The 27,699-nt window shown below is 44.2% G+C and overlaps 1 protein-coding gene across 13 annotated transcripts in view; it reads left to right on the top strand.

The window, feature by feature from the left end:
- Positions 1–27,699, top strand: part of GALNT10 (polypeptide N-acetylgalactosaminyltransferase 10) — a 216,131-nt gene that overhangs the window by 70,009 nt on the left and 118,423 nt on the right. For all 13 annotated transcript variants that reach the window (XR_013378346.1, XR_013378345.1, XR_013378341.1 and 10 more), the window contains exons 2-3: positions 24,199–24,301; positions 27,538–27,676. Coding sequence is in view for 2 of the 13 variants with exons in the window: in XM_077895782.1 (XP_077751908.1) it covers positions 24,199–24,301; positions 27,538–27,676 (242 nt within the window). In the remaining 11 variants the exon portion in view is untranslated. The remainder of the gene's footprint in view (positions 1–24,198; positions 24,302–27,537; positions 27,677–27,699) is intronic.

The raw sequence follows: 27,699 nt of genomic DNA, 5'->3' as shown, positions 1-27,699 counted from the left end.
AGAGTACAAGCATTGATTGGAGTCAGACAGACCTAGGTTCAAGTCCTGACTTTACCACTTGCTATGTCTGTGGCCCTGGGCCAATTACCAAATCCTTATAAAATTTTAGCTACTGTGTGTCACTTGGACTTAATAATTGTACCCACCTCAAAGGGTTGTTTTGAGGATAAAAGAGATAATACATTGAGAGGGACTCATTCCAGAGACTAGCACATAATATGCACCTATTCATCCATTCAGTTTATTCAGCCAGCGGTTTTTGAGCACCCATGTGTCTGCTGCACTGCCAGGTGAGCCAGAACAGATACTACCCCTGCCCTTCGGGAGCCTATAATACAGGCATGGATATGCATTAATTAAATAATCACTTCAAATAAAAGTCTGCTGACTAACTTAATGCTGTGAAGAATAGGATTGCTGTGTTTGCCAGAAGCCTTGATTGAGAAGTCAAGTAAGGCTTCTCGGAGGAATGGCATCTGAGCTGAAATGTGAAGTTAATGTAGTGGAGTGGGAACAGGGTGTAACAAGTTTTCTTGAGGAAATAGCATGCACAGAGGCCTCGTGGCAGGAAACGTGAGGTGTCTTTGAGGAACTCAGGAGTGTCCAGAGTTCTGAGACCGAGGGGAGCATGATGTAGGATGTGCTGGAGTGATAGGCAGAGACCAGGCCATTTAGGACCTCCTGAGAATGTTAAGAAGTTTGGTTTAATCTTAAGAGTGATGGGAAATTATTGGAAGTTTTTAAGCAGGGGCTTAAAAATTATGAAACTCAATAAATGTTAGCCGTTATTGTTCTTTTCCAGGAACTTTTATATTATATCCCAACAATATTGGCTCTCTTATTGGATTCCATGAATATATTATTTAAACAAAAACAAAAAATCCCAACAACCTTGTTGAATTATTTGGTGGTCCAAAAGAGGGGTCTGTAACATGCCAGAGCCACTTGGTACCTTGTGATGTGCTTCCTCCTCTGTGTGGTATTGGAAGGACTCTAAAAGCCGCCTGGACCCAGGACAGAAAGGTGAGACCGTGGGAAGGGGAACAGGGCCAAACTGGATGTGGCAGGGACTCAGTAGAGTCCCTGAGCTGAGCCTGATAGGCTTCCACAGCCTAAGTCAGGCCACCTGTGGGCCTCTGACAGTGAGTGGATGCAGGATGGTAGGACAGGAAGAGGGGAGGGAGCTGGCACAGACTAGGCAGACAGGACACTGGGATATCTGTGGGGAGACGACTTAGGGCCAGACTGGCAGAGGACAAAAGAAGCTGGGCTGTGGGCCAGGAGACCAAAGGGGACGCCCAGGTGAAGGTGGCCCTTGTCTGAAGGAAGGAGAGAGTTCAGGCACTGAAGCTACTGTAGGAAGTCCAAGTGTCTTACCAAATGAGGATGCTGACTCCCCAGATCTGGAGTCCAGGGACCCTACTCTTTCTCCTGTCAGAGGCTACACTGCTCCCCCAAAGCTGGGTGACTTGGCTGAGGTCTCTGGTGGGGCTCATGTGATCCCAACTCTCAGAACATACTTGATTCCTCTGTGTGACTGCATGTGACCTGGGCTGCTCCTGTCTGCTCTCTGGCTCAACACTGGGAGCTTTCCTGTCTAACCAGAGCTGTGTTGCCCATCTTCCAGCCATCACTAACTCATCCATCAGTTTCCTGTGGTGAATCTCAAAGTTGGAATGGTGTAGCATGTCTTCCTCATGCAAGGCTTTGATCTAGCTCCAGTCTGGTTGTGTGACTTGATAACCAGTTACCGAGTCAACTGAACTTAGCCTTATTTTGCCTAAGACAAGGGCAGGATGAGGCTGAAGATGGCCTGGACCCACAGACTCAGCAGACTTTTTGCAAACAAGTAGCAGATGGGCAGAGTGATTTCCACATCCTTAACTAAACAATGTGAGACCACTGGTTTCATGGGTTCAGACGGTGATGATGGCCACATCCACATGCCTGTCCCTTCATAATCACAGAATGCTTTATTATATACATACGTGGTCTCCTTTGAGCCTCCATACAGCCAATGAAGTCTCTAGGGCAGGTTTCTGCTTCCCCTTATTTGAAGAAACCGAGACCTGGTCAATAGGTACCCTGCTCAGGGTCACATGTAAAGTCACAGCCCCTGGGACATCATATGGCCAGTCAGGATTCACTTGCTGGAAGCAACTTGTGTTGCTCACTTCTGTGCCTTAAAAGGAGAGCAACAACTCAGACTGGTGACGTGATAGCCAACCTGGACAGATATTTAAATCCTGTCAATGAGGCTACAAGTGAAGCACAGAGGGATCAGTGTGGGACTTAACAGAATCCTGGGCTTCTTTATGTGACTTGGCTGCATTCAGGCTTTCCAAGTCCAAGGGCTTATGTGGGTGTGTCTGTGTCCATTTCTATCTGGCAAGGAGGCTGAAGTTAATAGGTCTGTAAATTTTGTGTTCTGTGAGCCCTGACACATTTCAGACAGTGACCCAGTAAGTGCCTCATGTCCCGTCATCTGTGACTCTTTTAGAAAACTAAAATGCACACCAAGAGAGGAAAGAATGGAAAGCCTGAAACGCAGGTAGAGTCCACACTCCGATTCAGGTCAGCCGGCAGAGTGTGTTTCTTACAAAACAAATCCTCTGCAGTATGAAGACCGAGGGGCTTCCCACCCCCCCTCCACCTCCTGCTTGTGTAAGTTTTAAAAGCATAACAAGTGAAATGAGGCCCTTTGCATACGAGACAGCTGTTTGCTCAGGCCTCATGCCTTTCTTTTGGTTAACCTGAATCATACAACTTATAATTATGCCCTGCCTGGCAGCGCATTTTTGCCTCCTGAGCTCTAGCCGAAATTTCTGGGCAAGTGAACGCCGTTGACAGGGAACGTTTCTTCTCCCCGCCGTGGTTCCAGGTGGCCCCTCTGAGGTGCTCTTCCCACCCATTCCAGGGCTGCATCTCCGCAGCAGTACTTCAGTCCTCTCCCCGAGGAGGGGAGGGCCGAACCCCTGCCAGAGGGAGCCACGCCAGTCTGATTAATTAAGGTAAATAGGGGAGTGATTGGCAGTGGCTTAAGCTACAGGCATGTAACCTAGGCAACAGCAGGGAGCCCGCACCTCTGCTGACAAGTAACATGGGATTAATTTTTTCACAGATCTGAGGCCTTCTCTCTGCTCAGAGTCCTCTTCAAGAGCCTTGAGAAAGGACTAGGCTGTTAGATAATGGAGGGGAATTACCAAGAGTAGGCCAGGGGTACCGTGGGTGTTTTGTCCCCTTCCAGAACCCGATGTGGGCAGTGTCCTGGGCAGGCTTGACGTCAGAAGCCTCGGGGCCAAAAGCAACCCTCCCTCCAGTTTTGGAACTTGAGCATGCCTCCCCTGAGCCGTGGTCAGCTAGCCCTGCATTTCCGTGCCAGCTTCCTGGTCACGTTCCTTATCTGTAAAATGGGGCGGTAATAATTAGTGCCGCTTTTCAGCATACTGTGAGGCTAACGCCTGCAAATTGCCTAGCACAGGGACACCTGGGTGGCTCAGCAGTTGAGCTTCTGCCTTTGGCTCAGGTCGTGATCCGGGGTCTTGGGATCGAGTCCTGCATCAGGCTCCCCTCAGGGAGCCTGCATCTCCTGCCTATGTCTCTGCCTTTCTCTCTGTGTGTCTTTCATGAATAAATAAATAAAATCTTTTTTGAAAAAAATGCCTAGCAGAGCCTGGCACATGGAAAGCCCAATAAATATTGGCCCTTTGGGTCTTCTCAAGGAAAGAAAGAGGCTCCGAGTGGACTTATATACCCCTTTACTCCTGGGAAGACAAGGGGTTCAGCCGAGTGGACTTATATACCCCTTTACTCCTGGGAAGACAAGATGGGTCCAGAATAGAAAGCATGTAGGAAAAGCGACTGCAGATGGATGCAGAATGAGGCACAGGAAGCAGGCAGGAGGGTTGGGAATTGGGGGCTGCAGCCTGAGGGCCAGGAGGCTGGTCCTCAGAGGTTGACAGTTGCCCAGAGAGGAGCCAATGGTACAGAGATGTTGCCCCTTCTAGGATTTGGGTTCAAGCTTGAGTTCCCATCCAGTGGCTCAGACTCTCACTGAGCGTGCACTTTCCAGCTGCTGATCCTGGCTTGGACACTGGCCATTTGAGGATGTGACTCTGGTTGTTTTTCCACCATATGAAATGAAGACCATGGGAAAATATGGTCACATGAAAAAAGACACGAAAGCTTCCTGTTTTGTGCTTGAGGCCAGAAGATGTGTCATGTATGGTTTCTGAAGCTACAGGTGGATGGGGAGAGTTTGCAATCTACTATGGAAACATTTGACACTTTTACAAGTTAGAAAGAGGGAGAGAAATGCCAGAAGCATGATATTCAGTACATAGCCTTGGCTGAATAATCTCAAATAAGCCAACCTCAGGGGCTTGGTTTCCTTATTAAAAATTCTGAAAGGATTACTCAGAAAATGTTAATAGTAGTTATCTCTAGGGAATAGGAATAGAGATTGGGAGTGGGGAGAGATTTATATTTTTTATTGTATACCCTTTTGACTATTTAAATCTTTTGCTATGTGCCTTTATTATTGTTATAATTGCAAATCAAATTATAGGGTCTGTCTTTAAAAAAATGCAGTCAAGAGGTTGGCTTAGATCATTGGTTCTTAGATTTTTTTTTCTTTTTTTTTAGCAGTAGAACACTTGTCTTATAATCTTACTTGAAAGCCTAATGAATGTATGGCAAAGAAGAAATCGGAGCCCCTCTTGTCAGGACACCCCTGGCTCAGCTCCCAGCTGCAGCATCTCCAAGGGATCCATTGAACATAGTTTGAAATGACAGGTCTAACCGATTTTCCTCAGGCACCTCCCACCTCTCAGTCCTGTACTTCCCTTCTCTTTAGCAAAGGATGCTGGGGGATCCTAACACTGTGGCACAAGCTGCTGCTCTCACTGCTCTAGCTGCAGACACACCCTGCCCGTCTGGGGAGGCAGTGGTTGGGAAGGATGAGCAGTGCACAGGCTCAGCGTCACTCGGACTCTAGGGGACAAGAAACAGTTCACCCTCGGATTGTTGCCACTGGCTTGAAGTGATGGATACATGTGAAAGGGTGGATTTTTCTAGCCATTCCAGGTAAAACTGAACCTGGGAGCTTTGATAGGCTGCTAAAGGGACAGTGAAATGATGATGAATGGTAGAAAACCCATTTCCCTTGTGAACATTTGGTTTAAACACAGACCTACTGCTTACTTACTCTATACTTTTGGCAAGTTACTTAGCTTCTCCAGGTCTCTTGTTGGATCTGTAAAAAGAGGAAATCCTGGTTCCTACTTTCTAAAACTGTTGAAAGGATTAAATGAGATTGTAAGTCCAGGTGCTTAGCCTAGTGTCTTGCCCATAGTAGGTATTCAGTGAGTGTTGGTTTTACCAATGATCATCATCATCATCAAATTCCTGGACAAGTCAGAAATAACCTCACCACTTCTTGTATGTTCTATGTTAAATCTATAACCTCTCAGGGCCCTAGTTTCTTTACCTGTAAGTGGGAGGTGCTCAGGAATTACAAATTGTTGGACTGCTGGACAAAATCTAGCACGCAAACATATTTGCTTATCTAGATAGCATATTAAAAAGTAAGAAACAGTGTCTAGAAACTTGAATTCTCCAGCTTCTTTTTAAAAACTGAACATTTGGGGATCCCTGGGTGGCTCAGCAGTTTGGCGCCTGCCTTTGGCCCAGGGCGTGATCCTGGAGGCCCGGGATCGAGTCTCACGTCAGGCTCCTGGTATGGAGTCTGCTTCTCCCTCTGCCTGTGTCTCTGCCTTTCTCTCTCTCTCTCTCTCTCTCTCTCTCTCTCTCATAAGTAAATAAATAAATCTTTAAAAAAGCAAAAACAAAAACTGAACATTTGGGCAGCCCAGGTGGCCCAGGGGTTTAGCACCACCTTCGGCCCAGGGCATGATCCTGGAGTCCCGGGATCGAGTCCTGCATCGGGATCCCTGCATGGGGCCTGCTTCTCCCTCTGCCTGTGTCTCTGCCCGCCCCCCCTCTGTCTCTCTGTGTCTCTCATGAATAAATAAAATCTTAAATAAATAAATACATACATACATACTGAACATTGGTCTTCATTTGCCCTCACTTGGTGGCAGTCAGCTGGCAGCTGCCCCTCCCCTTACGTGGGCATCTGTACACTTGCCTTTCTTTTCACCAGCCTCTTTCCTTGTATATTGTCTTACACCCTCTTTATATGTAGGTAGTTGGGTTGGCAAAGCCTAGGTTAGAAGGTTTCATGGCTCTACCACTAGCTTATCCCATGATACCGAATGCATCCTTTCATCTCTCTGGACTGTCACATTGCCATCTATAAAATGAGAGAGTTAGCTTTCAGCCATGGCTTTCTTGGGGTGTTCTATTCAGTCCATAACATTTACTGAATTCTTCCTATTTCCGGGAATTCTAACAGGTATTTGGGAGGATGCAGAGGTGAATGACAATGGGCTCGGCCCAGAAATGTTTTAAAGGCCATGCCTCTCAAAGTGTAGTCTGTAGAATACCACCAGTTCTCCATGAGATAAACAGAGAATTGAAGATAAGCATTTAGAAACTTTTATGGCAGTTTGACATTGTTGTTACAGCCATGTACATGCTCAGTGGATGTGTCTTATTGAATAACTATAGATCAGTTCACATGCTGTTGAACTTCTATGATGAATTCCATGAGGAACAAGCTGTATACTTGTTCCAGTTATCATTGCTGTTTAACAAACTATCCCAACACTCAGTGCTTAAAATAGCAATAGTCCTTTATTTGCTCACAAATCTGCAGTTTGAGCACAGCTGGGCAGGACTGCTCATCTCTGATCCACACAGTAGTGCCTGCTGGGGTGCCTCCCCTGGGGCCAGAGGGTCCACCTCCAAGATGGTACATTCACGTGGCTGGCAAGTTGGTGCTGGCTATCGGTTCCTTTCCACGTTGACTTGTCCACAGGAAGAGGGAGGTGCTGCTTTATCACATAGTGGCTGGGTTCCACAAGAGCAAGGCAGAAGTACATAGAACTTTTACAGTTGTATCTCAGGAGTCACATTGCATCTCTTCTGATGGACTCCTGGCTGAGGCTTTCACAAAGGTCTACCCAACTTCAAAGGGAGGGGACACAGATTCTACCTTTTATTGTTTTTTTTTTTTTTGTAAGATTTATTTATTTATTTGTGAGAGAGAGAGAGAGAGAGAGAGAGAGAGAGAGAGAGTCAGAGACACAGGAGGAGGGAGAAGCAGGCTCCATGCTGGGAACCCGACATGGGACTCCATCCTGGGACTCCAGGATCGCGCTCTGGGCCAAAGGCAGGCGCTAAACCACTGAGCCACCCAGGGATCCCCCAGATTCTACCTTTTAATAGGCTTGTGGAAAGGTTTTAGACGTAGACGTGGGTCATAAGATTTTGTTACAGCTACCTTTGGAAAATACAATCTGCTACACTAGATAGGGGTGCATTACTTTTGTTTTGCCGCAATTACCACACACTTAGTGGCTTAAAATAATATGCATTTATTAGCTCATAGTTTTATAGGTCATGAGTCCAAGCCAACTTAACTGGGTTCTCTGTTCAGTTAAGGTTCTTTTCTGGAGGCTGTGAGAAGAATCCATTTCCAGGCCCACTCAGGTTGTTGGCAGGTGGTGGTAGGATTGGGGTCCCTGTTTCCTTGCTGGCTGTCAGCCAGGGGTGGCTTGCTGACCCTAGAGGCCATCTACACATGGTCCTTCAGTCTTCAAAGCCAGCAATGCCACATCAAATTCTTCTCATCCTTTGAATCCTTTTGACTTCTAATACTGCCAGATGGAGGAAATGCTCTGCTTTTTCATGTGATTAGATTATGTCGACCTGGATAATCTTTGGCCTGTACCCCAGTGTAATCAGAGGAGGAACATCTCATTGTATTCACAGGTTCCACTTACACTTAAAGGGAGAGGAGTATAACAGGATGAGGGTCACTGGAAGTCATTCTTATAATTCTGTCTACCACAGACGGTTTGATTCACAGTGAATTGGAAATTAAAACAAAATGGTTTTACATCACAGATAGTTTGAAAGCACTGGCTTAGAATCCAGTGGACAAGAATGACACGTATACAAATGGTTATCATTGGAGACCTTCAGGGCTAACTTCCAAAAAGAGACGGGTAGAAAGAATGCAGTGAGAGGGCAATGGGAGGAAGACTATTATTTAAGTAGAAGGGAATAGAATTAAGATATAGTATTTGAGGATCTGGTATTTGAATTGAGCTTGAGAATACAGGTGTGATTTGGATCTTTTAAAAAAATAAGGCAAGAGGATAGGATTCCTGTAGTTGTGCTTCTATTTTGGCACCTTTGGCTGTAAACACAGAACTGAACTGAATCCTCTCAAAGTTCATTTATCACTTCTCTACTACCACCCCCCCCAACCAAAAAACAAACCCTACCCCAAAGCTCAAGCAGGGACTTCAAACAAGCAATCATATATTATCCCTTATGAGTCCACAGATCAGTTGGGTGGCTTCTCTGGTCTTGTCTGTGCTGTCTTCTGTGTCTCTGGTTAGCTGAGCGTGGGCTGGGTGGCTTTGCTGGCCTTGTCTGGGCGTGGAGATCTGTTTCATTATTTTGGCCAAAGCAAGTCACAATGCCTGCCCTGATTTAGAAGGCAAGGCAGTAGATTCCACCTGCTAATGAGAGGAACTTCAGGATCCCACTGCATAGGATGTGGAAGCAGGGATGGGTGGAGGATCAGGGCCACTTTTTCAATAAATCTACCACAGTTATCCTGAGAAATCTTCCTGAATTCTCTAGAGGAAGAACAAGAGCCTTTGTTCTAACTTCAAATGCATTGTTTCTCAAGCTAACCAAGGTTTTTTGGAGAAATTTACGTATGAGAAACCATTCAGAAAATGTAAAATGATCCATTAACCAGAGTTGTAAGAAGCCAGGCTTTTAAAATAGTCTGTATTTTCTGTATAAGGGACATTCCCTGGCAGCCTTATCACCTTTACTTTTGTGGCGCTTTCACTAGACCACATTATGCTCATCCTTCAGTGCCCATCCCAAATGCCCTCTGCAGAACTGTTTCCAGAATGATTACTCTAGAGTAATTCATGGCTCTTCTTCCAGGTCCCAGTAGCAATTTTTAGAATGAAGTGATCTCAAATCTGGCTATACTGTAGACAAACTGTCTTTTATGATACTCCCCAAAGCACCTAAACCTAACCCAGGGCCAACAAATGATAGTTGCACTATTAACATTTTTCAGATGGATGAATGGAGAGGTGAGTAGACACGGATGACAGATGCTTCAGAAGGTGACTAAAGCTTTCTTTTAGAAAATCTCATATTATCATAAACTTTATTTCCCTCCTTCCAAGTCAGTATGTCAGCTTGAAATCTTTGTGCTCTTGTTCCATTGTCTACATCATGCTTCAAAGTAAAAACCAAAAACTGCACATTGCGGAGGGGAGGAATCATGTTGTGTTCTTCCTCATAAACCCTGTCATTAGCATCAAGTTTCAAAACAGGGTCCCTGAGTTCCTCAGGATGTTAATCATTTGCTAGCAGCCAGGGGTGTGTGGGTGGGGGGAACTTCTCATCAAATAAATTTGTGAAATGCTGGAGTAAACAAAGTTAGGCAGCCTTCTTTTCTATGAGGCTTTACAGAGCCTAAATATGTTAACATCCATTGTGAATTTCCAAGAGAGTTATTAGAATTTGTAAGGGTTGAAAATTGGAAGAATTAGCTTTTGGGGGGAGGGATGAGGGAGGATAAGGGAGGTATTTCTTTTTAATGTGGTAAAAGATACATAACATAATTACCATTTTAACCATTTGTAAGAATACAATTCAGTGATATTGAAGACATCAGTGTTATGTAACCATTAACACCATACTCAAAACTTTTTCATCAGCCCCAACAACAATGACTCCTTCTAAGCACTACTCCCTCCCTCCCCCGTGGTAACCTCTATTCTTCTTTCTTTCTCTCTGAACTTGCCTATTCTAAGTGCCTCATGTAAGTGGAATCATATAATATGCATCCTTCTGTCGTCTGCCTTATTTCACTAAGCATGATATTTTCAAGGTCTGTCTGCATTGTACATGTATCAAAATTTCATTCCTTTTATATGGCTGAGTAATAGTCCATCATATGTATGTGCTATGTTTTGTTTATTCCTCTATCTGTTGAAGGATACCTGAGGCGTTTCTACCTTTTGGGTATGTAAATAATGCTGTAATGGACATTGACATAAAAATGCCTATGTGAGTCCCTGCTTGCAGTTCTTTTGGATATGTACCTAAGGGTGTTATTACTGGGTCATCTGGATACTTCTGTGTTTAATCTTTTGAGAAACCACCAAACTACTTTCCACAGTGGCTGCACTATTTTGCATTTTCTCCAGCAAAGCACAAGGGTTCTAATTTCTCCACATCCTTGCCAACATTTGTTATTTTCCATTTTTTACAATTATCACTACCCTAGTAGGTACAAGTTGCTATCTCATGATGATGAGATCATTTCCCTAATGATGCAAAATGCAAAAGTGATTTGCATTTCCCTAATGACTAATGATATTGAGCTGTAATATATGCTATATGCATTCTGAATATAAGTCATTCATCAAATATGGGTTTTGTAAATATATCCTCTTAGTCCATGGCTTCCCCTTCAGAGAACAAAGACTTTTAAATTGTAATGAATTTCAGTTTATCCGTATCTTACACTGTTTGTGTCCTATATAAGAAACCATTGCCTAAACTGAGGTTACTAATGTTTGCTCCCATATTTCCTTGTACAAATTTTATAATTTTGGCTCTTACATTTAAGTCAGTGATCCATTTTAAGTTCATTTTTGTGTATGGTGTGAGGTAAGGATTGAAGTTTATATTTAGGCAAATGAATATTTAGTGATTCCAACCATCTTTTATTGAAAAGATTATCCTTTTCCATTGAATTTCCTTAGCATCTCTGTTCAGCATCAACTGATGATATAAATGGACTCTCCATTCGGCTCCCATCAATCCCGTGTCTTTCCCTACTCAAGTACCACACTCTCTTGGTCACTGAAGCCCTATAGGAGCCTTAAAAGTAGTAGATAGTAAGAATCCCAACTTTGTTCCTCTTTTTCTAAGTTACTTTGATTAGGTTTCTATGTCCCTTTCATGTTAATTTCTGCAAAGATTATATTGAGTCTGTAGATAGAGGACTGACACATCTTAACAATATCGAGTCTTCTGATTTATAAATATTATGTACCTCTCCATTTATTTCTCCATTTATTTAGAGCTTTGATTTCTTCCATCAGTGTTCTGTAATTTTCAGTGTATAGATCTTACATGCTTTTGTTAAATTAAACCCTCAAGTATTTTTTTTAAGATTTTATTTATTTACTCATGAGAGATGCAGAGAGATACAGGCAGAGAGAGATATTGGCAGAGGGAGAAGCAGGCTTCCCTCAGGGAGACCGATGGTGGGACTCAATCCTGGACCCTAGGATCATGTCCTGAGCTGAAGGCAGATGCTCAACCGCTGAGCCACCCAGGCGTCAATTTTTTTACTAAAAAAATTTAGTATTTTTTATCATTTTAAATGCTGTGTTTTATTTCAATTTCCAAAGATTCATTGGTGTTTTTTAGCAATGTAGTTGATTTTAATTTGTCATCCTCATATCCAATGACATTGCTAAACTCACTAGTTCTACTACCTTTTTGTGGATTCCTTACCATTTTTTATACAGTCGTGTTGTAGACAGATACAATTTTGACCTCCCTTCTACAGTCAGAGAATGGAGATCTAGAAAGACAAGGGACCTGCCTACTGTCCTACTGTCTATTTCATAAATGTAGAGCCAGAAGTCTGAAACCCAGATCTTCTGGATCCTCCTCCAGGTTCTTCTGCATCATACCAAGCTATTTTTCAGGTTTTTAAGCCTCAGGCCTCAAGAGAAGGTCTAGGAGGTTACAGTCCAGGACTGATGTGACCACTCCACTCCCTACAGTCCTCAGGAATCTAGGGCTCCTTCCCACCAGATACTCACCATCTCTAGGGTGTGGACCTCTATCGCATGATCCAGCATGGTGGCACTTGTGTTCTGGGCAATAGGATACAAGGAATGATGATTGCTTTAGGTGGGTTCCATGGATTGGCCATACAATAGCCGCATTCACATCTCATTGAATAGGACCTAGTTAGGCCACAGCTAGCTGTCAGGATGTCTGGGAAATATCACCTTTATTCTGAGAAGTCCTATTCCTAGCTAAAATTACCATTACTATGGCAGAAAGAGAGAGCAGCTCCTTGGGAACGTACAGCAATTTGTGCAGAAACCTTAACGTTAGGGATCCAAAAAGGAAATAGTTTGAAAATGAAAGAAGAAGGTAGAAGAGTTCAGGCTGTTGCATTTTTTAGAAATCATTTTAGGATCCAGGTAAGCCATCTCTCGTTAGTTTTGTAGCCCATTAAGTTGACCTGAAACGTTTTAGTCAGAGGATAAAGTTAATCCTCAGAACCCCTTTATGATATTAAATCCTTGTGACTATATTAGACACATCTAATCATGGATGACCTTCCTTTATCTAGAAAAGATAAAACAAAAGATGTTTCCACTCATTCATTCATTTAACAAAAATTGCTAGCTCCTACTGTCATGGACTTCACAGTTTGGGGAGAGACAGACAATAATGAAATAATCACCCAAATGAATATGAAATCACAAAGAAGCGGTAAGGATGCTATCAGGGCACAGTTAGAGGTTATGATCTAGTCAGGGAGGCCAGAGAAGGTCTACCTGAGAGTTGGGATTTGTTTCTGTAGGGACCGTCTACTTTCATAGCAAAGCAGTGTGTTCTGAGAATACGATCCTGTGTGCTGCTGAGGCTACACCTCGTGTATCCTGCCTGGGCCACTGTATGTCTAAGAGATCAGTATAGAAGAACGAGAATGACAGAGTGAGAGTAAGATGGGAGTGGGGGAGGTGGTGGGAATGCTACTCAATGGGCTCCCACCCCAAGAGAAATGGAGAGGAATTTAGAGGTTTCCAAGACGGCAGACGGCAGGGTTGGGGGCAGGATCATAATCCAGTCAGAGACTTTCCTTGTGGACCAGGAAGGAACCCAAGGAGCTAAGAATCAGGAATTTTCTTTTTTTTTTTTTTAATTTTTTAATTTTTATTTATTTATTTTTTTTAGAAGGAATTTTCTAATAACTGTAGTCATCTGTATAGAGGCACTCCCACTCCCCTAGGTGGCCCAAGCCAATCTCAGGGACTTGTGCATGTGCTGCAGCAAAGAAAGAGTTACTGGGTCCAGTGGACCATCAGAGGAGACAGCACCTCAGCTCCCACTCAGCATCTCGATTCTGTGACTCCAGGTCATGGCACACGGAAGACTCCAGTAGTTGTGGGGGGAGGGGAGGACAGCACCAGAGGAGGAGAACAGCCATCAGTTACCTGCTTTCCCCGCTTTCCTCACCCCACTGCCTTGGGGGACCTTTGCAGACAGTGAATAGTTAGCCAGCCTGAAAGAAGATCTAAGATTGTAGAAATCCACCAGTGGATCACAGCCTCTCAGGTACTTGGGAATTCACTCTTCTAGCTCAAGGCAGGCATGGCAGATAGGGCCTATCCTTTGGCCATCATTGGCTCACTGTGAAGGGTTGCTGGGAGCACAGTACTGAGAGGATCCCCAAGAAAGAACATTATGATAGCATTATTATGCCTGCCTTCACCCTGGTGTGATTGTAGTGAAGAAATAGATATATTAGTGAATATATATATATATATATATTCATTATATATATACTATATTATTCACTATATAGTAAATGAATATATATATATATACATACATACATACTTTGTAGATTGCAAAGTACTAGCCAAATAAAAACTAATAATGATAGCTATGATTTTTAGTGCTTCTTAAATTCCAAACACTGCTAAGACCTCCACAGGTTGTATCTCATTTAATCCTCACAGTAACCTTTATGCCAGGTACTATTAATATCTCCCATTTTATACTTGAGGAACCAAGGCTTGGGAAAACAAGGTAACTTGCTTCAGGTCGCACAGCTAGCAAGCAAAGCAGAACTCTTTCTGACTCCAAAGCACGTGTTCTTACGCTTTTTGTTTTGTTGTCTTCAGAATGGGGGATTCTGATTATAATTATCACTGTTAAGAGAGCAACTACTACATTGCTTGGTGTTTCAGTTATAAATTCCCTAGGTAGGAGACCAGTAGGATGTGTTTGTAGTCATTTTTCAATCCCCAAAAGAGCTTGGAACTTGCCTTCCATTCAGCCTGCCAGTTTTGCCTGCCTTCCTCTTTACACATCCATATCTGCTCTGCAGAGCAGTGTAATGACCCTCTGTTGTGCTCCATCCACCAAGCCTCTGAGAACAGTTTTTGGAGACTTTCCTGTGGTCGATCACTTATCAATTAGACTGAGATTTTCAAGACCCCTTGTCAACAAGGCGCAGAAGTCTGATTCACGCCAGCGAGTTTTTCTTTCCTGAGAGCTATGTTCCGAGATGTGGGAAGAAGTGGGCAAATGTGTGCAGAAGGAACCATTAATTGTGATGATCACACTCATGGGGTGGTTGGCAGTTTGCAAAACACTTTCATATTGATTTTCTCTCCAAGCCTCAGTTTTGTCATCTTCAAAGTGGCTATAATGACAATAATAGCATAGTAAAGTCTCATCTTATGAAAGGGTTAGGTTATAATAAACTCACCACTGTAGATGGTGAAATAACATAAAATTAGAATCATCCTTGACAGTTGCCCATGGAATATAATGACAAACCACCTCTCAAAAGTTCGGTTTAGGCAGTTTTTTTTCTCCAGTATTAAAACCAATGACAATTTCTTTGGTTGAAGTCATCACAGTGCCTTCTGAGGTAGTGAAAAATACTTAACTTCCGAGAGAAAGCTCACTCAGTACCAAAGTGCTTGCATTCCAGAGGCTGGGGAGAGCTGGGCTGCTAAGGACAACCTTCCATGGCACAGGCTCCCCGAGCATAGGGATTAGGAGGATTGCCAGCCTCCTCAGTTAGTGTTTGTTTTCTTTTCTTTTTGACTACGTGTCATTTAATTCCTGAAGGTTAATATACGTATGATACAATTTTTATTAGGTCTCATTTCCCCGAGTGGTTGTCGAAGAACAGAGCTTAGACTTGAAAGTAACATGTGAGAAACAAACAGCAGGGTAGGCAAGGGGAGGTCCGGGCTCAGGCCCCAGGTCAGTGCCACCTGCATCCATGGGACTTTGGGCTTATGGACCTTTTTTTTTTTTTTTTTTTTAAGATTTTATTTATTTATTCATGAGAGACACAGAGAGACAGAGAGAGGCAGAGACACAGACAGAGGGAGAAGCAGGCTCCACGCAGGGCGCCCGACGTGGGACTCCATCCCGGGTCTCCAGGATCACGCCCTGGACTGAAGGCGGCGCTAAACTGCTGAGCCACCGGGGCTGCCCAACGGCTAATGGACCTTAAAGATAAACTTATCACCCAAGTGTCAAAGTTCTCAGGCTGCATTTCTTGACTACAGACCTGCAGACCCCTTGTGACTCTATTAAAAAACAAATCTATGTCCATCCCCACTTCTGTCTTCCTATTCCATCATCTCTGCCTATACATATACACTCTGATAGCCTCTTCCCTCAGTTCCACCCTTCTTTCTCTCCTAATCCCTTCTCCACTTGGCCACAAGAGAACTTTCCAAATACCACCTGATCTTGCCACACCTCCATATTATATAAAATACTAGAAAAGACAAAGTCCTTCTACTCACCCACCTCTCATCCCCACTAGGCTTTCCCTCCTCCTCTGTGTGCCACACACACTGCTTTTCTTGCAGTCCCACTTGTGTTTCATATTTGCCTAGCCATAGGGCCTTTGCACAGCCTTGCTTTTCCCGCTGTCTGGAGTGCTCTTCTCCCTCTGTTGAATTAACTCCTAATCATACTCCCTCTGTTTCTTCAAGGAATCCTCTCCTGACCTTGCTGACTAGATCAGACCCTCCTGATCTGATCTGAAAGAAAGGAACTGTCTTTGCACTGTGTGCTTTTCTTTTTTTTTTTTTTTTTAATTTATGATAGTCACAGAGAGAGAGAGAGAGGCAGAGAATAGGCAGAGGGAGAAGCAGGCTCCATGCACCTGGAGCCCGACGTGGGATTCGATTCTGGGTCTCCAGGATCACGCCCTGGGCCAAAGGCAGGCACTAAACCGCTGCGCCACCCAGGGATCCCTGTGTGCTTTTTCTTCTATGCACATGCCACTGGAGCTGTTTTAATTTACTTGTGGTTTTGGATTAAAGTGGGTATTCTCCTCTGCCACACACAGTACTGTAAGCTTTATGAGAGCATTAACCTTGTCTGTCTTGCTTACCAATATCCTGGATACCTAGCACAGAGCCTAGCATGTGGTTGTTCTCATTAAACATTTAAGCGGGTGGATAGAGGGGCAGACAGACTGATGGGTGGGTGCATAGGTGAGACACTCAAGTGCACACTATCAAATTATTGATCAGAGTATTGTTTCCCTGATACACACCCCCCATGATAAAACATGGGAACTTGCTCTGAAGAAAATGTTAAAAGTTGATATCATTCTTTTAGAATGGAAGAGAGAAGTTACTAAAGATTCCGTTTGCCCTTTAGATAATAGACATTACAAAATATCTTGGCTATTTTTCTCTCTGCTGTTGAAAAAGTCTCTTAATGAGCTTTCACACCTTAAGTAGCAAATGACCTTTTCTAGAGCCATCTATTCAAAACAAAGGGTGAATTGGACAGGTGGTATAGTTCTGCCCTTGGAAGTACAGGAGCAGCCTTTTTAACAGTGGTTGCTGTCTGTGTATGACTTTACCCTCTTAGGAAATGAAGCCCCTTCTAGATTTCGGATTCCAGCATCCTGGTTTTGACACCATGGAGTTATTGGAGAGAGGAAAATGGATGCACCCAGTGGCCGAGTCGAAGAGCCAACTCGCTGGACTTGGGCTCAGCAGACTTAGGCAGTCTTGTGGTTGCTGGGCTGTAGCGTCTCTGTCCCCCCATAGACAGTGCCCTTTAGGTTTGTTTGTTTTCTCATACAGCTTGGTACTGGTTATGGTGAAAAGTAGGTTGTCGCAGAACAGCTGTCCTATCTACTGGGGTTGGGGTTCCATCAGCCTCCTTTAAGTCTGACCTGTGGAAAGCTGGAATGAGAGTGGTCCTCAGCCCACAAAGACGGAGCATTTCCTCTGAGTGAAAACAAGATCATCTTCCTTCTGCCATCTGTCCCAGGGAGAGGAGGATTCTGAGATTAATTGCAAGTACCATTTTGTTCTTGGAGTGCTACTCTAGCCTGTTCCTTGCTCAGAGACCTTCTGTGGCTCCTGCCTGCTGAACAGCTCCTGTGTAAGGCCCTCAGATTCTGGTCCAGACTTCCTGGCCTCATGGCTCATGACTCTCACTTTTTTTTTTTTTTTAAAGATGTATTTATTTTAGAGTGAGAAAAAGCACACGTGAGCAGGGGGAGGGGCAGAGGGAGAGAGAGCCAGCACACTCTCTGCGGAGTGGGGAGCCCCATTGCAAGGCTCAGTCTTACTATCCTGAGATCATGACCTGAGCCGAAATCAAGAGTTGGACACTTAACCGACTGATCCACCCAGGTGCCCTTCATGACTCTTTTTTGCATCCCACTCCAGCCAAATCAGCCCCTTGCCATTAAGTAAATGTGTCCCTTACTTCATGACATCCATTTCTTTGTACATGCTTTCCCTCCAGCTAGATTCTGAACCCCATTGCTACCTATCAAAATCCTACCCATTCTTTTAGGCAACTCTCTCAAAGACTCTTCCCTGATTGTCTCAGGTAGAATTTAATCTTTGCCCCTGTAAATATCTGTGGAATTTATCCATACAACTTTTGGGGCCCTTATGTTAGTGTTGTGGGTTTTTTTCATTTCTTGCATGCTTGTCTCCTATCCATGCTATTTGTTGAGTCCACGGACTTGTCTTATTTATCTCCATCTCCCCCACAGTTCTTTGGACATACCAATTTATCAACAAAGTCATCCTTATTTGTTGAATGAATGAAAACATAAAAACAATGTAGCTTATGTCCTCAAAACTCATAAAGGAAGTACATTTACTCAATTGTCCAAAGTCCCTTGCTTAAAATAACTTTATGCTTTCAACGAAATTAAACTGTACCTGATCTTTGAAATATAACCTTGCAGGCAACCTTGAAGAGAATGCTTTGCTCTATGCATGTGTGTGTGTGTGTGTGTGTGTGTGTGTGAAGGTTATTAGAATAATCTCCTTAGCAGATAGACAAACATTTGGAATTATATAGTCATTTAAACCTCAGAGCCTTTGTGGGGCTAGTTGAAAAGGGGTTTGGAGGGACAAGCCATGATAAAATTTGCAGCAGAATCTGGTCCATAATATGTCCTCAGACCCTAGATGAAGCAGATGACCTGCTCAGTTGAACTTCTAGCATTGTGGTTTTAGAGCAGATGGCCCCTTTCCTGTATTTTGAAGATAGTCACCAGCTCAGCCATAGGTGGCAGTGTCCTCTGAGAGGGAGTTGGCGCATCTGCAATGTTGGGATTCGAGTGTGCACTTGGACAGATCTTTCTCCTTGGGCAGAGTACAGTTGGCTTGCTTCACCACCTTTCTTCCTCCCCTCCAAAGGGTGCCAGGCACGCTAAATAGTGATTAAACAAAAGATTAAAACTCCATTTGTGTGTGTGAGTGTGTGGCTGTTTGAACACTAATCGATTCTTCCCATGGAATGTTAAGTAAAAGTACGCTGATACCAGAAGCAGTTCTTTAGAGCAGCCAGTCAAAAGCCATTTCCAATTTATTGTTTAATGTGATTTCCACGTTAATTCTGGCAGCCTCCTCCACAGATTGTCCCTTGCCTCTCTTGCCATGCTCCCTCCCAACCCCTTTGCTTCCTGTAGCCACAGGACCCCTGGTAATCAAGGGCAAAAGACGGTTGCTGCGGGGGAAACAGTCACAGCTTTTACAGACAGATATTTGAGTCCATAGAATTAAAGAAATTTACAGTTAACTCTGGACTGAAAATCCAGACTTGCTTTCTTGCACATTATTAAGTGATTGTGATTGTGTAGGAATTGCTGTCTTTTGAGAAATGTCATCCATGCCTTTCTTGTTGCCGAAGGTCTTGTGACATTTGTTAATTGCAAAATGCCACTATTAACTAGGAATTTCTTCTTGTCTGAAGAATTTCCACATGGGCACGTGCCCTTCTGTGAATGAGAAGACTCTCTAAATCCCGTTATCAGCAATGGCCAGTTGAAACGGCTCAGGTATTAGGTTGGTTGCCCTTGAAGGGCTTATCATTTTATTATTTGATTCCCGTCCCTCTTCTTTTCCCCCAGACGTGCCCATCACAAGCACCAGATCATAAGCTTTCTCTAAAAATAATGTATTAATAGGCCCCCTTTACTGAGAATGCCTAACTTTGTGCCAGACCTTGAGCTAGATGCTGTGTGTAAATTAGCTCAGTTCATTCTCCCAACAATCCACAAGTTGTGGTTCGTCTGTTAGTTTTTCCTATTTGTCAGTCAAGGAAGTTTGCCCTGGAAATAAAACCTAGGTTTTTTCACCTCTGAAACCAGAGTCATTAAACTAGACTACTTGCCCCATTGATGAGCAGCAATTTGCTCATTCACCTGATATTTATTGAGGGCCTCAGGTGGGCCAGGTATTGGCCTAGGAATGCATAGTGATGAACCGGAACAAGAGATACCCCTTCCTTCGAGAAGCTCACAATCTATCCCAGGGAGAGAACAGCAAGATCTGGTTTGGATTTGGGGGCTGGTAAGCTATGGGAATTAGGACAAATCTGTTCTATTCTGTTAACCTCAGATTTCATATCTGTATATTGAGGCAGCTGGATTTAGACAAATGGTTTTCCCAGCTTTACTGTGAATCAGAATCACTTAGGGAATGTGTTTAAAAACACATCTTGGTCTCCCACCCCTCAGGTACTTTGATTTAATAGGTTCAAGGTGGGGCCAGGAAATTACATCTATAATGAGGACCCAGGGCTCCCAAAAACCTCCCTTTGAGAGAGACTGATCTGGCTGTAAACCCCATTAACACTTATGCAGGACCTTTGTTGTCATGCCTGTATCCCCATTGCCTAGCACAGTGCCTGGCACAGAATAGGTTTTGATAAACATTTGGTGTAGTTTGGATGATCTATCTGTGGAGTTCCTATGGATGGGCCTCAGAGAGTCCTGAACCACCTGAAATTAACCACAGTTTTTGTCAAGGCTTGTGGGTAAGGATTCAAAGGGTCCTTTGGGCACTGAAAAGTCTGTGATTCTAGGATTGAACCTAAATTTTCTCTTACCCAAAGCTCAGACCTATTAATTGGAAGGTTTTTTTTTTTAACCCATATAGCAAAATTTGAGTTCTGTATCAAGGTAATTTGATAAGAAAATGTCAATTTACAGTAGATTTTTAAAATCCTAAAGGTGTTGATGTCTACATTTTATGTATAAATTCTGGAAGTGCTCAGGATAACCTTCTGTCTTTGAGATATTCTCACCAACTCTGAAAATACCTATTGGGTAGATAGCACTGTCTCCATTTTCCACATAGGAAAATTCGGACTTGTGACTCATGTAAGTTGTTCAAGGTCACACTGCAAGGGGGATCCCTTGGTGGCTCAGTGGTTTAGCTCCTGCCTTTGGCCCAGGGCATGATCCTGGAATCCTGGGATCGAGTCCCACATTGGGCTCCCTGCGTGGAGCCTGCTTCTCCTTCTGCCTGTGTCTCTGCCTCTCTCTCTCTCTCTCTCTCTCCCCCTCTCTCTCTGTCTCTCATGAATAAATAAATAAAATCTTTAAAAAAATCACACTGCAAGGGCTCTATTCACCGAAAGTTAGCCTGGGAGTCAAAGAACATGGCTCCTATCCTCTTATCTGCTTATGTGGCCTTGGTTGGGTAGCTTGGCCTCTTTGGACCTCAGCTTCCCCATCTGTAAGATGAGAGAGGAGTGAACTAACTGATTCTGATAGCTAGCTTAGCTTCTTGGGTATTTGAGGTTCCTCTGTAAGTACATGCTTAGACATGCAGAACTCCTTGTGTCTGCAGGCTCTGACATCCTATTAGTTTAGGGAGATAGAAGGGCTACTGGGACCACCTAAACAACATAAGTCTTCTCTGTAGAACATTCCAGAGGGTCAAACATCATGAAAGCAAAGGCAGTGCAGGTGGTAGAAGCTGAGGGTGTGAAGTTCCCAGAATTTTGGGGCCCTAACTCTCTACCCTGTCAGTTCAGCAATTCACTGTTCATTCTGAGAACAAAATTTAAGGAATATACTTCCATGAGGTCACAACTATACCCATAGTCACAACTATACCCAACTATACCAACTATATTCAAGCCTGTACCCCATTCCCAGTATCAAGGGAAGACTTTCACAAACAGATGGAGGAAACTGAGCCCTTCGTGGGATTTTAGATTTGAAATGTCCTTAAGGGTCATCTGACCCCTTAACAATAAGAAAAATCTTCCTTCTTTTCTACGCTGACAATTAAAAAAACAAGGCAAAACAAAACAAAACCTCAAAGCCACGATTGTTTTTGCCAGCAACCATACCTAAGGGTTTTGTGATGGTACCTTTGATGGTAAATATCTGTTCAACTTGGATGTTAGAGCCCAGGTTTGGTCTGACCAGCATGCAAGCAGGCAGGATCATGGCTGTTTTCATCCTAGACCAGTAGATTCCCAAACTTGAGTGTGCCTGAGAATCTCTTGGAGGACTTGTTGAAACACAAATCATAGGGCCTCATCCCCAGAGTTTCTGCCTCAGGAGGACTGGGGTAGGGTTCAGGAATGAACATTCTAATGAGGTCCCAGGTGGGGCAGTGCTGCTCACACTTTGAGAACCTCTTTAGATGGGTTCCTTCCAGTAAGGTAGCCTCAGCATGTTGAGAGTCTTCATTCCACCAGTGACCTAAGCAGTCAACTGAAGTTCCCAGCCTTTGGGTTGCAGAAGAGGGAAAAGGAATTGGGAGGGAGGACTGGAGAAAAAAGATCGCTAAACAGCCCTTGACCAATCCCTCTTGACATCTTGGCAATGGAGCATTTTACCTTAGGCAGGTCACTGACCCACTGCAAGGCTCATATGGTTGTCCATTTGTTTTTAGCAGATGGCTTTTTTTTTAATTTTTTATTATGATAGTCACACACACAGAGAGAGAGGCAGAGACACAGGCAGAGGGAGAAGCAGGCTCCATGCACCGGGAGCCCGACGTGGGATTCGATCCCGGGTCTCCAGGATCGCGCCCTGGGCCAAAGGCAGGCGCCAAACCGCTGCGCCACCCAGGGATCCCTGCAGATGGCCTTTTTAAAATGAAATCCACATGGAACCCCAGTACAGAAAACAGACAGATGCATTGCTGGTCTGGTTGAAAGCGGGGGGGTGGGGGGGGGGGGGTCAAGGTCCCACTCTTAGCAGCCCTCCTCCCAAGGCAGCACTGTGTGTGTCCTGTAGAAATGTCTCTGAACGCATTTGAAACTTGCTAAAGGAAACTCCAGTTCAGCTTCTGTGATTTCTGAGAAACCCAAGAAATGTTTGTAGGCATGTGGGCTTTGTTATCACAGTTTTCTTTCCCTCTCTGACCAACACATCTGGCATGCTAACTTTCAGAATTTGCTCTTTGCCATGCAGAGAGGTCTACAGGAGAGGGAATGCAAAGGATTGTTATTATCATTAGAGCTGATGTAAGGATATTGAGCTGTTGTGGAAAATCTGCTAACACAAGGATCAGCCAGACACTTAATAAACAGGTTTTGGGATGATTTTATTCTGGTTACTTCTTGTTAGTGTTAATGTTGCAGCATGCCACATGCTCAGGGCCTTTGTAGCTAATTACATAGGAAATAGGACTATTGGATCTTGCATGCCACAATGGCAAGAACAAGTCTGCAGAATTTTTAATGGGCAAGATGATAGGGAAAGCCATTCTCATGTATGTGAACACAGGAAGGTATTTAATCAGCCGTGCTATGCAGTGTTACCTGGGGAAGGCTCTAACTGAGCCCCCGGGCCAAGTCTTTAGACTTGACTGTTGGCATGGGGAAGCATCTGGTGCATTCTGATAACCCCCAGATCCTGGAATGCAACTCCTGTAATTAGAGAAACCACTTCCTAATGGGCCCACCAGGATGGACTCACCTCCCGGACACAATAAATGCCTTCAGAGCCTGGCCCCTAGGGGCTGCTCTTTTGTGACTACTGTATATCCCCATTTTCCCTCAGCCATCCAATTGCTTGTTCACGCATTCCACACACAATCGCCAAATGTTTACCTTCTTTGGGACTGGGCCTTTGGGACTGTAGAAATGACCAAGATCTGACTTCTGCTCCTGTGCTCCAAGGTCCTCAGGCCCAGCCCAGCCCTGTACCACTCCACGGCACCTGGAAATAGTCAATGCCCTGCCACTTGTTTCTGCTCCCCTGAAGCTCAGCCTAAATACCCTCATGTCTGTGAAATTTTCCCTAGTTCTCCCAGGTGGAGGTCAATTCCTACAGCCTTTTCTCCAGGCCTCTGGTTTGAGGTTCACTCAACTGCCCTGCCCAGTATGCAGCCATGAGCCACCTGGAAGGGTCTGAATTGAGATGAATAGAACTGTAAAGTACACACAGGATTTCAAAGGCTTAGTACAAAGAAAAAAAAAAACAAAAAAAACAAAAAGAATAAAACAGCTCAGTAATTTTTTTTACACTGTATATTGAAATGATGTTATTTTAGAATGTATTGGGTTAAGTAAAATATAGTATCAAATCTGATTCATCTGTTTTTCATATATTTTTTTTAGTATGAATTCTGGGAAATTTAAAGTTACACATGTGGCTCATGTTTGTGGCTCGCATATTTCTGTCGGATGGAGCTCACTTACTGCTTTCTCCCTGGGCGGGGGGAAGAAATGTCTGTCCATCTGTTTCTCTCCTGCTGCTTTCTGAGTTCCAGGAGGGCGTACACTGTGTACCTGTCACCCCTCTGACCTTTGCTCACCTGACTGGCATGTGGCAGCACCAACAAAGGTATATTGAGGGGATTCATAAATGAACAGCTGATGACAGACCATCAATCATTACCAAAAGCTCCCATAAATAGTGCCATTTCTGGGTTTTTGTTATTAAATTTATTTCCTGTTTCTTCCTTTTTCACTGTTTTTATCTCTTTTTTTAAGGGCTCACACAATCAGCAGAAGAAGATACTTTTCGTGGGAGATGGGCAGAAGCTGAAGGATTGGCATGACAAAGAAGCCATCAGGAGGGACGCCCAGCGCGTAGGTATGGAGAGCAGTGTCATGCGCTGGCATGTACATAGGTGTGCGTGTATGTGTGTGTGTGTGTGTGTGTGTGTGTGTGCATGTTTAGCAGGTATGTCCGGACCTTGTGTTGACTCCTTCTCCATTCTTCTCCATTTGCCATCATCCCTTCCTCTGCTTCCTGGGAGTCTCCCTCTTCACCTGTTAGTTGACCCCTTTATCCACTCACATCACCAGATCCACTGCCTTTAGGAATTGTCCTCACCACCTTTATTGGGTGATAGATGATGTCTCCCCGCCTAATGAGATATTTTACCACTAAAAGGCAGTGCTGTCATGATAAGAGCCAACATTTATTAAACACCTGCAGTGAGAGAGGCTTATCCTCTACACTTTGCACATTTTCTTTCTTTTTTTTTTTTTTAAAGATTTTATTTATTTATGAGAGACACACAGAGAGAGAGAGAGAGAGAGAGAGAGGCAGAGACACAGGCAGAGGGAGAAGCAGGCTCCTTGCAGGGAGCCCGATGTGGGACTTGATCCCAGGTCCCCAGCATCAGGCCCTGGACTGAAGGCGGCGCTAAACCGCTGAGCCACCGGACTGCCCCTACTTTGCACATTTTCTTGGTGAAACCCCAAGTCACCCTTTGTGGTCCATTTGACAAGAAGGAACCTATAGCTCAGAGATGTGGGGTAAACTGCCCACAATCACACAGTGAGAAAAGGACAGGCTTGGGACTTGAATCCAGGTCTGGGGGACAGAGCCAGTCCCTCTCCAGCTCTGTAGCCGCAAGGTTGAATGGACTTAGCAGACTTCAGCTAAAGTTTTCTTTGGCTAATTAGCCTTTGGAGCAGTTTCTGTTGCACTGGGGAATTGGGAAGGGCTGGGAAGGAGTAGGCTATATAGAAATTATGTGGAGGTTTGCCTGGATGGCTCAGCGGTTAAGCATCTGCTCAGCTCAGGTCAGGATCTCCGGGTCCTGGGATCGAGTACCACTTCAGGCTCCTCACAGGGAGCCTGCTTCTCCCTCTGCCTGTGTCTCTGCCTCTCTGTGTCTCTAATGAATAAATAAATAAAATCTTTAAAAGAAAGAAAGAGGGATCCCTGGGTGGCGCAGCGGTTTAGCGCCTGCCTTTGGCCCAGGGCGCGATCCTGAAGACCCGGGATCGAATCCCACATTGGGCTCCCGGTGCCTGGAGCCTGCTTCTCCCTCTGCCTATGTCTCTGCCTCTCTCTCTCTCTCTCTCTGTGACTATCATAAATAAATAAAAATTAAAAAAAGAAAGAAAGAAAAGAATAGAAAAGAAAAGAAAAAAGAAAAGAAAAGAAAAGAAAGAAATTATGTGGAAAGTTATCTCTAGAGAGCCTGGACTCTGCAGGAGGGCAGCTCTGACACCACTGACCAATCACGTGACCATCAGATAAATCCCATGTTCCCAGAGCCTTGGTTTCCCCATCAATCAGTGGGGCTCATACTTCCTGCTAGAAGAACCTTGGGGTGTTGTTGTGAAGGTGACAAGTACGGTGATGGGAAGGAAACAACTTTACAATACTCAAAAGCACCATAGATATATAAGAATTGGAATACGACTTGTTTTTATCTCAGTTAAAGGCACCCACCACTATTGATTTCTTTTTTAGATTACATTATGAAAAAAACAGACTACAACAAGCCTCTAAATAGAGATGATATAATAACCAGTGGTCTTGGAAATCTAAAGCATGGCAGTGCTTTTTCTGTAGACCAGTGATTGAAAATGAAGTAGGGGTGGGTGCTGCTTAAACTGAAAAATGAAACATTTGAAAAGAGCTGATTTGCCAGTTATCCTACCAGAATTATCAGAACAGGGGCCTAACTAGCAAGAAAAAGAGTAAGCAATGGAGACATTATTAAGAATAATAAGAACCAGCTTGTGATGAGTGCTAACTCTGTGCCAGGCATCTTGCCCTGCCTTTGCTCCTTAATCATTACATTGAATCTTCTTATCCCAATTAATACAAAGGGCAAAGCCCTATCATAAAAAGGCAAATGGCATGCCCAGGATGACAGAACTGTGAGTAGCAGGTTTGGGCTTCAAGCTGTACCCTGCCAGACTCTAGGGCCTGAACTGAGTCACTCCTCTGTACTGCCTTCCAGAAACTTCCCTCCCCAAGCAGATGCTTCTGGCTCTCCTTTTTCTGTTGGCTGCAATTTGTGTCCCTTGCGGCATCCATCCTGGGCACGAGCCAGCAGCATCTTACGGTGGAGCCTTCCGAGTTACAGATGGTGGCGTCCTCTCTGTCATCTGGCTGTGTGGAAGTAGGCACAGCCCTTGGCCGCACCTGTCGGCTTGTACCTTCCCATCAAGCTGATGTTGTCAACATTTACTTTGCAAAGCAAATAGGGGTGTTGCTCAGACCATGAGCTCCAGAAGATGAGGTGATTTTTAATGAATTGATTTTATGGCCATTTCTTCAAGACTCTCACCAGTTGCAGATTATTGAGCTATTATTGCAGGGGTTGGTGTGGACATTCCTGCTCATCACCTGCACCCTGGGAACCCAGAGAATAACTGCTAGGTGCATCAGGGATACTTTCCCCAGAGGGATTGTGCAGAGTAAAGGACAGCTAGCACTTTATCCACCCAAATCCTTGCCTCAAAGCAACACTTTTCAGGCAATCGTGGCTTAGGCTAGGCAGATCTTAACTGTCTGCTGACTTAAAAGATCAAAGCATCTTTTAGCATTTGGAACATTTTTATTTGCATATGAAGTTTGTCCTGCCTAGAGAGTGATCATAATACTGTTTATAAATTCTGTCATGTATGCAACTTCACATTTGACTTTCTCAATGGGTTGTGGGAACCAGATGGAACAAGCAGCAATTTAGAGAGTTGGGGTAACTGGCCCAAGGTTGGTCAACTCCCATGCAGGCCTTCTGTCCAGGTAATAGGATGCCATGGTCAGGGATGTTTGGGGCCCCTGGAAGAGCAGGGGAAGTATGGACTTTGGAGCCTACATCCATAGAATGAAGTTTCACATGTCCACCCTGATGGCTTGCTGTGGGAATTACGTGAGAACAGGCCTGTAAAGTGCATAGAATGGCCATGGCTGAATAAATGCTCATTCCTTGCCCATCTTTATACTCCCCCCACAAAATCTGGAGGCCCACTCTGTATCCAAGTATAAAGTTTCACCTCTGTGGTTTAATCATATCTTTCATCCTTCTTCCCCCACTCCATTCAGTTAGCAACGTTGACTTTGCTCTTTGCTCCTAGGAAATGGAGAACAAGGCAGACCTTACCCCATGACCGACGCTGAGAGAGTGGATCAGGCGTACCGAGAAAATGGATTTAACATTTACGTCAGTGATAAAATCTCCCTGAATCGCTCACTCCCTGATATCCGGCACCCAAAGTGAGTGTGACATCTCTCATCTT

Source organism: Canis aureus, chromosome 4 (genome assembly GCF_053574225.1).
Source record: "Canis aureus isolate CA01 chromosome 4, VMU_Caureus_v.1.0, whole genome shotgun sequence".
NCBI classification, from domain to species: domain Eukaryota; kingdom Metazoa; phylum Chordata; class Mammalia; order Carnivora; family Canidae; genus Canis; species Canis aureus.
This window is presented reverse-complemented; position numbering and strand designations above follow the sequence as displayed.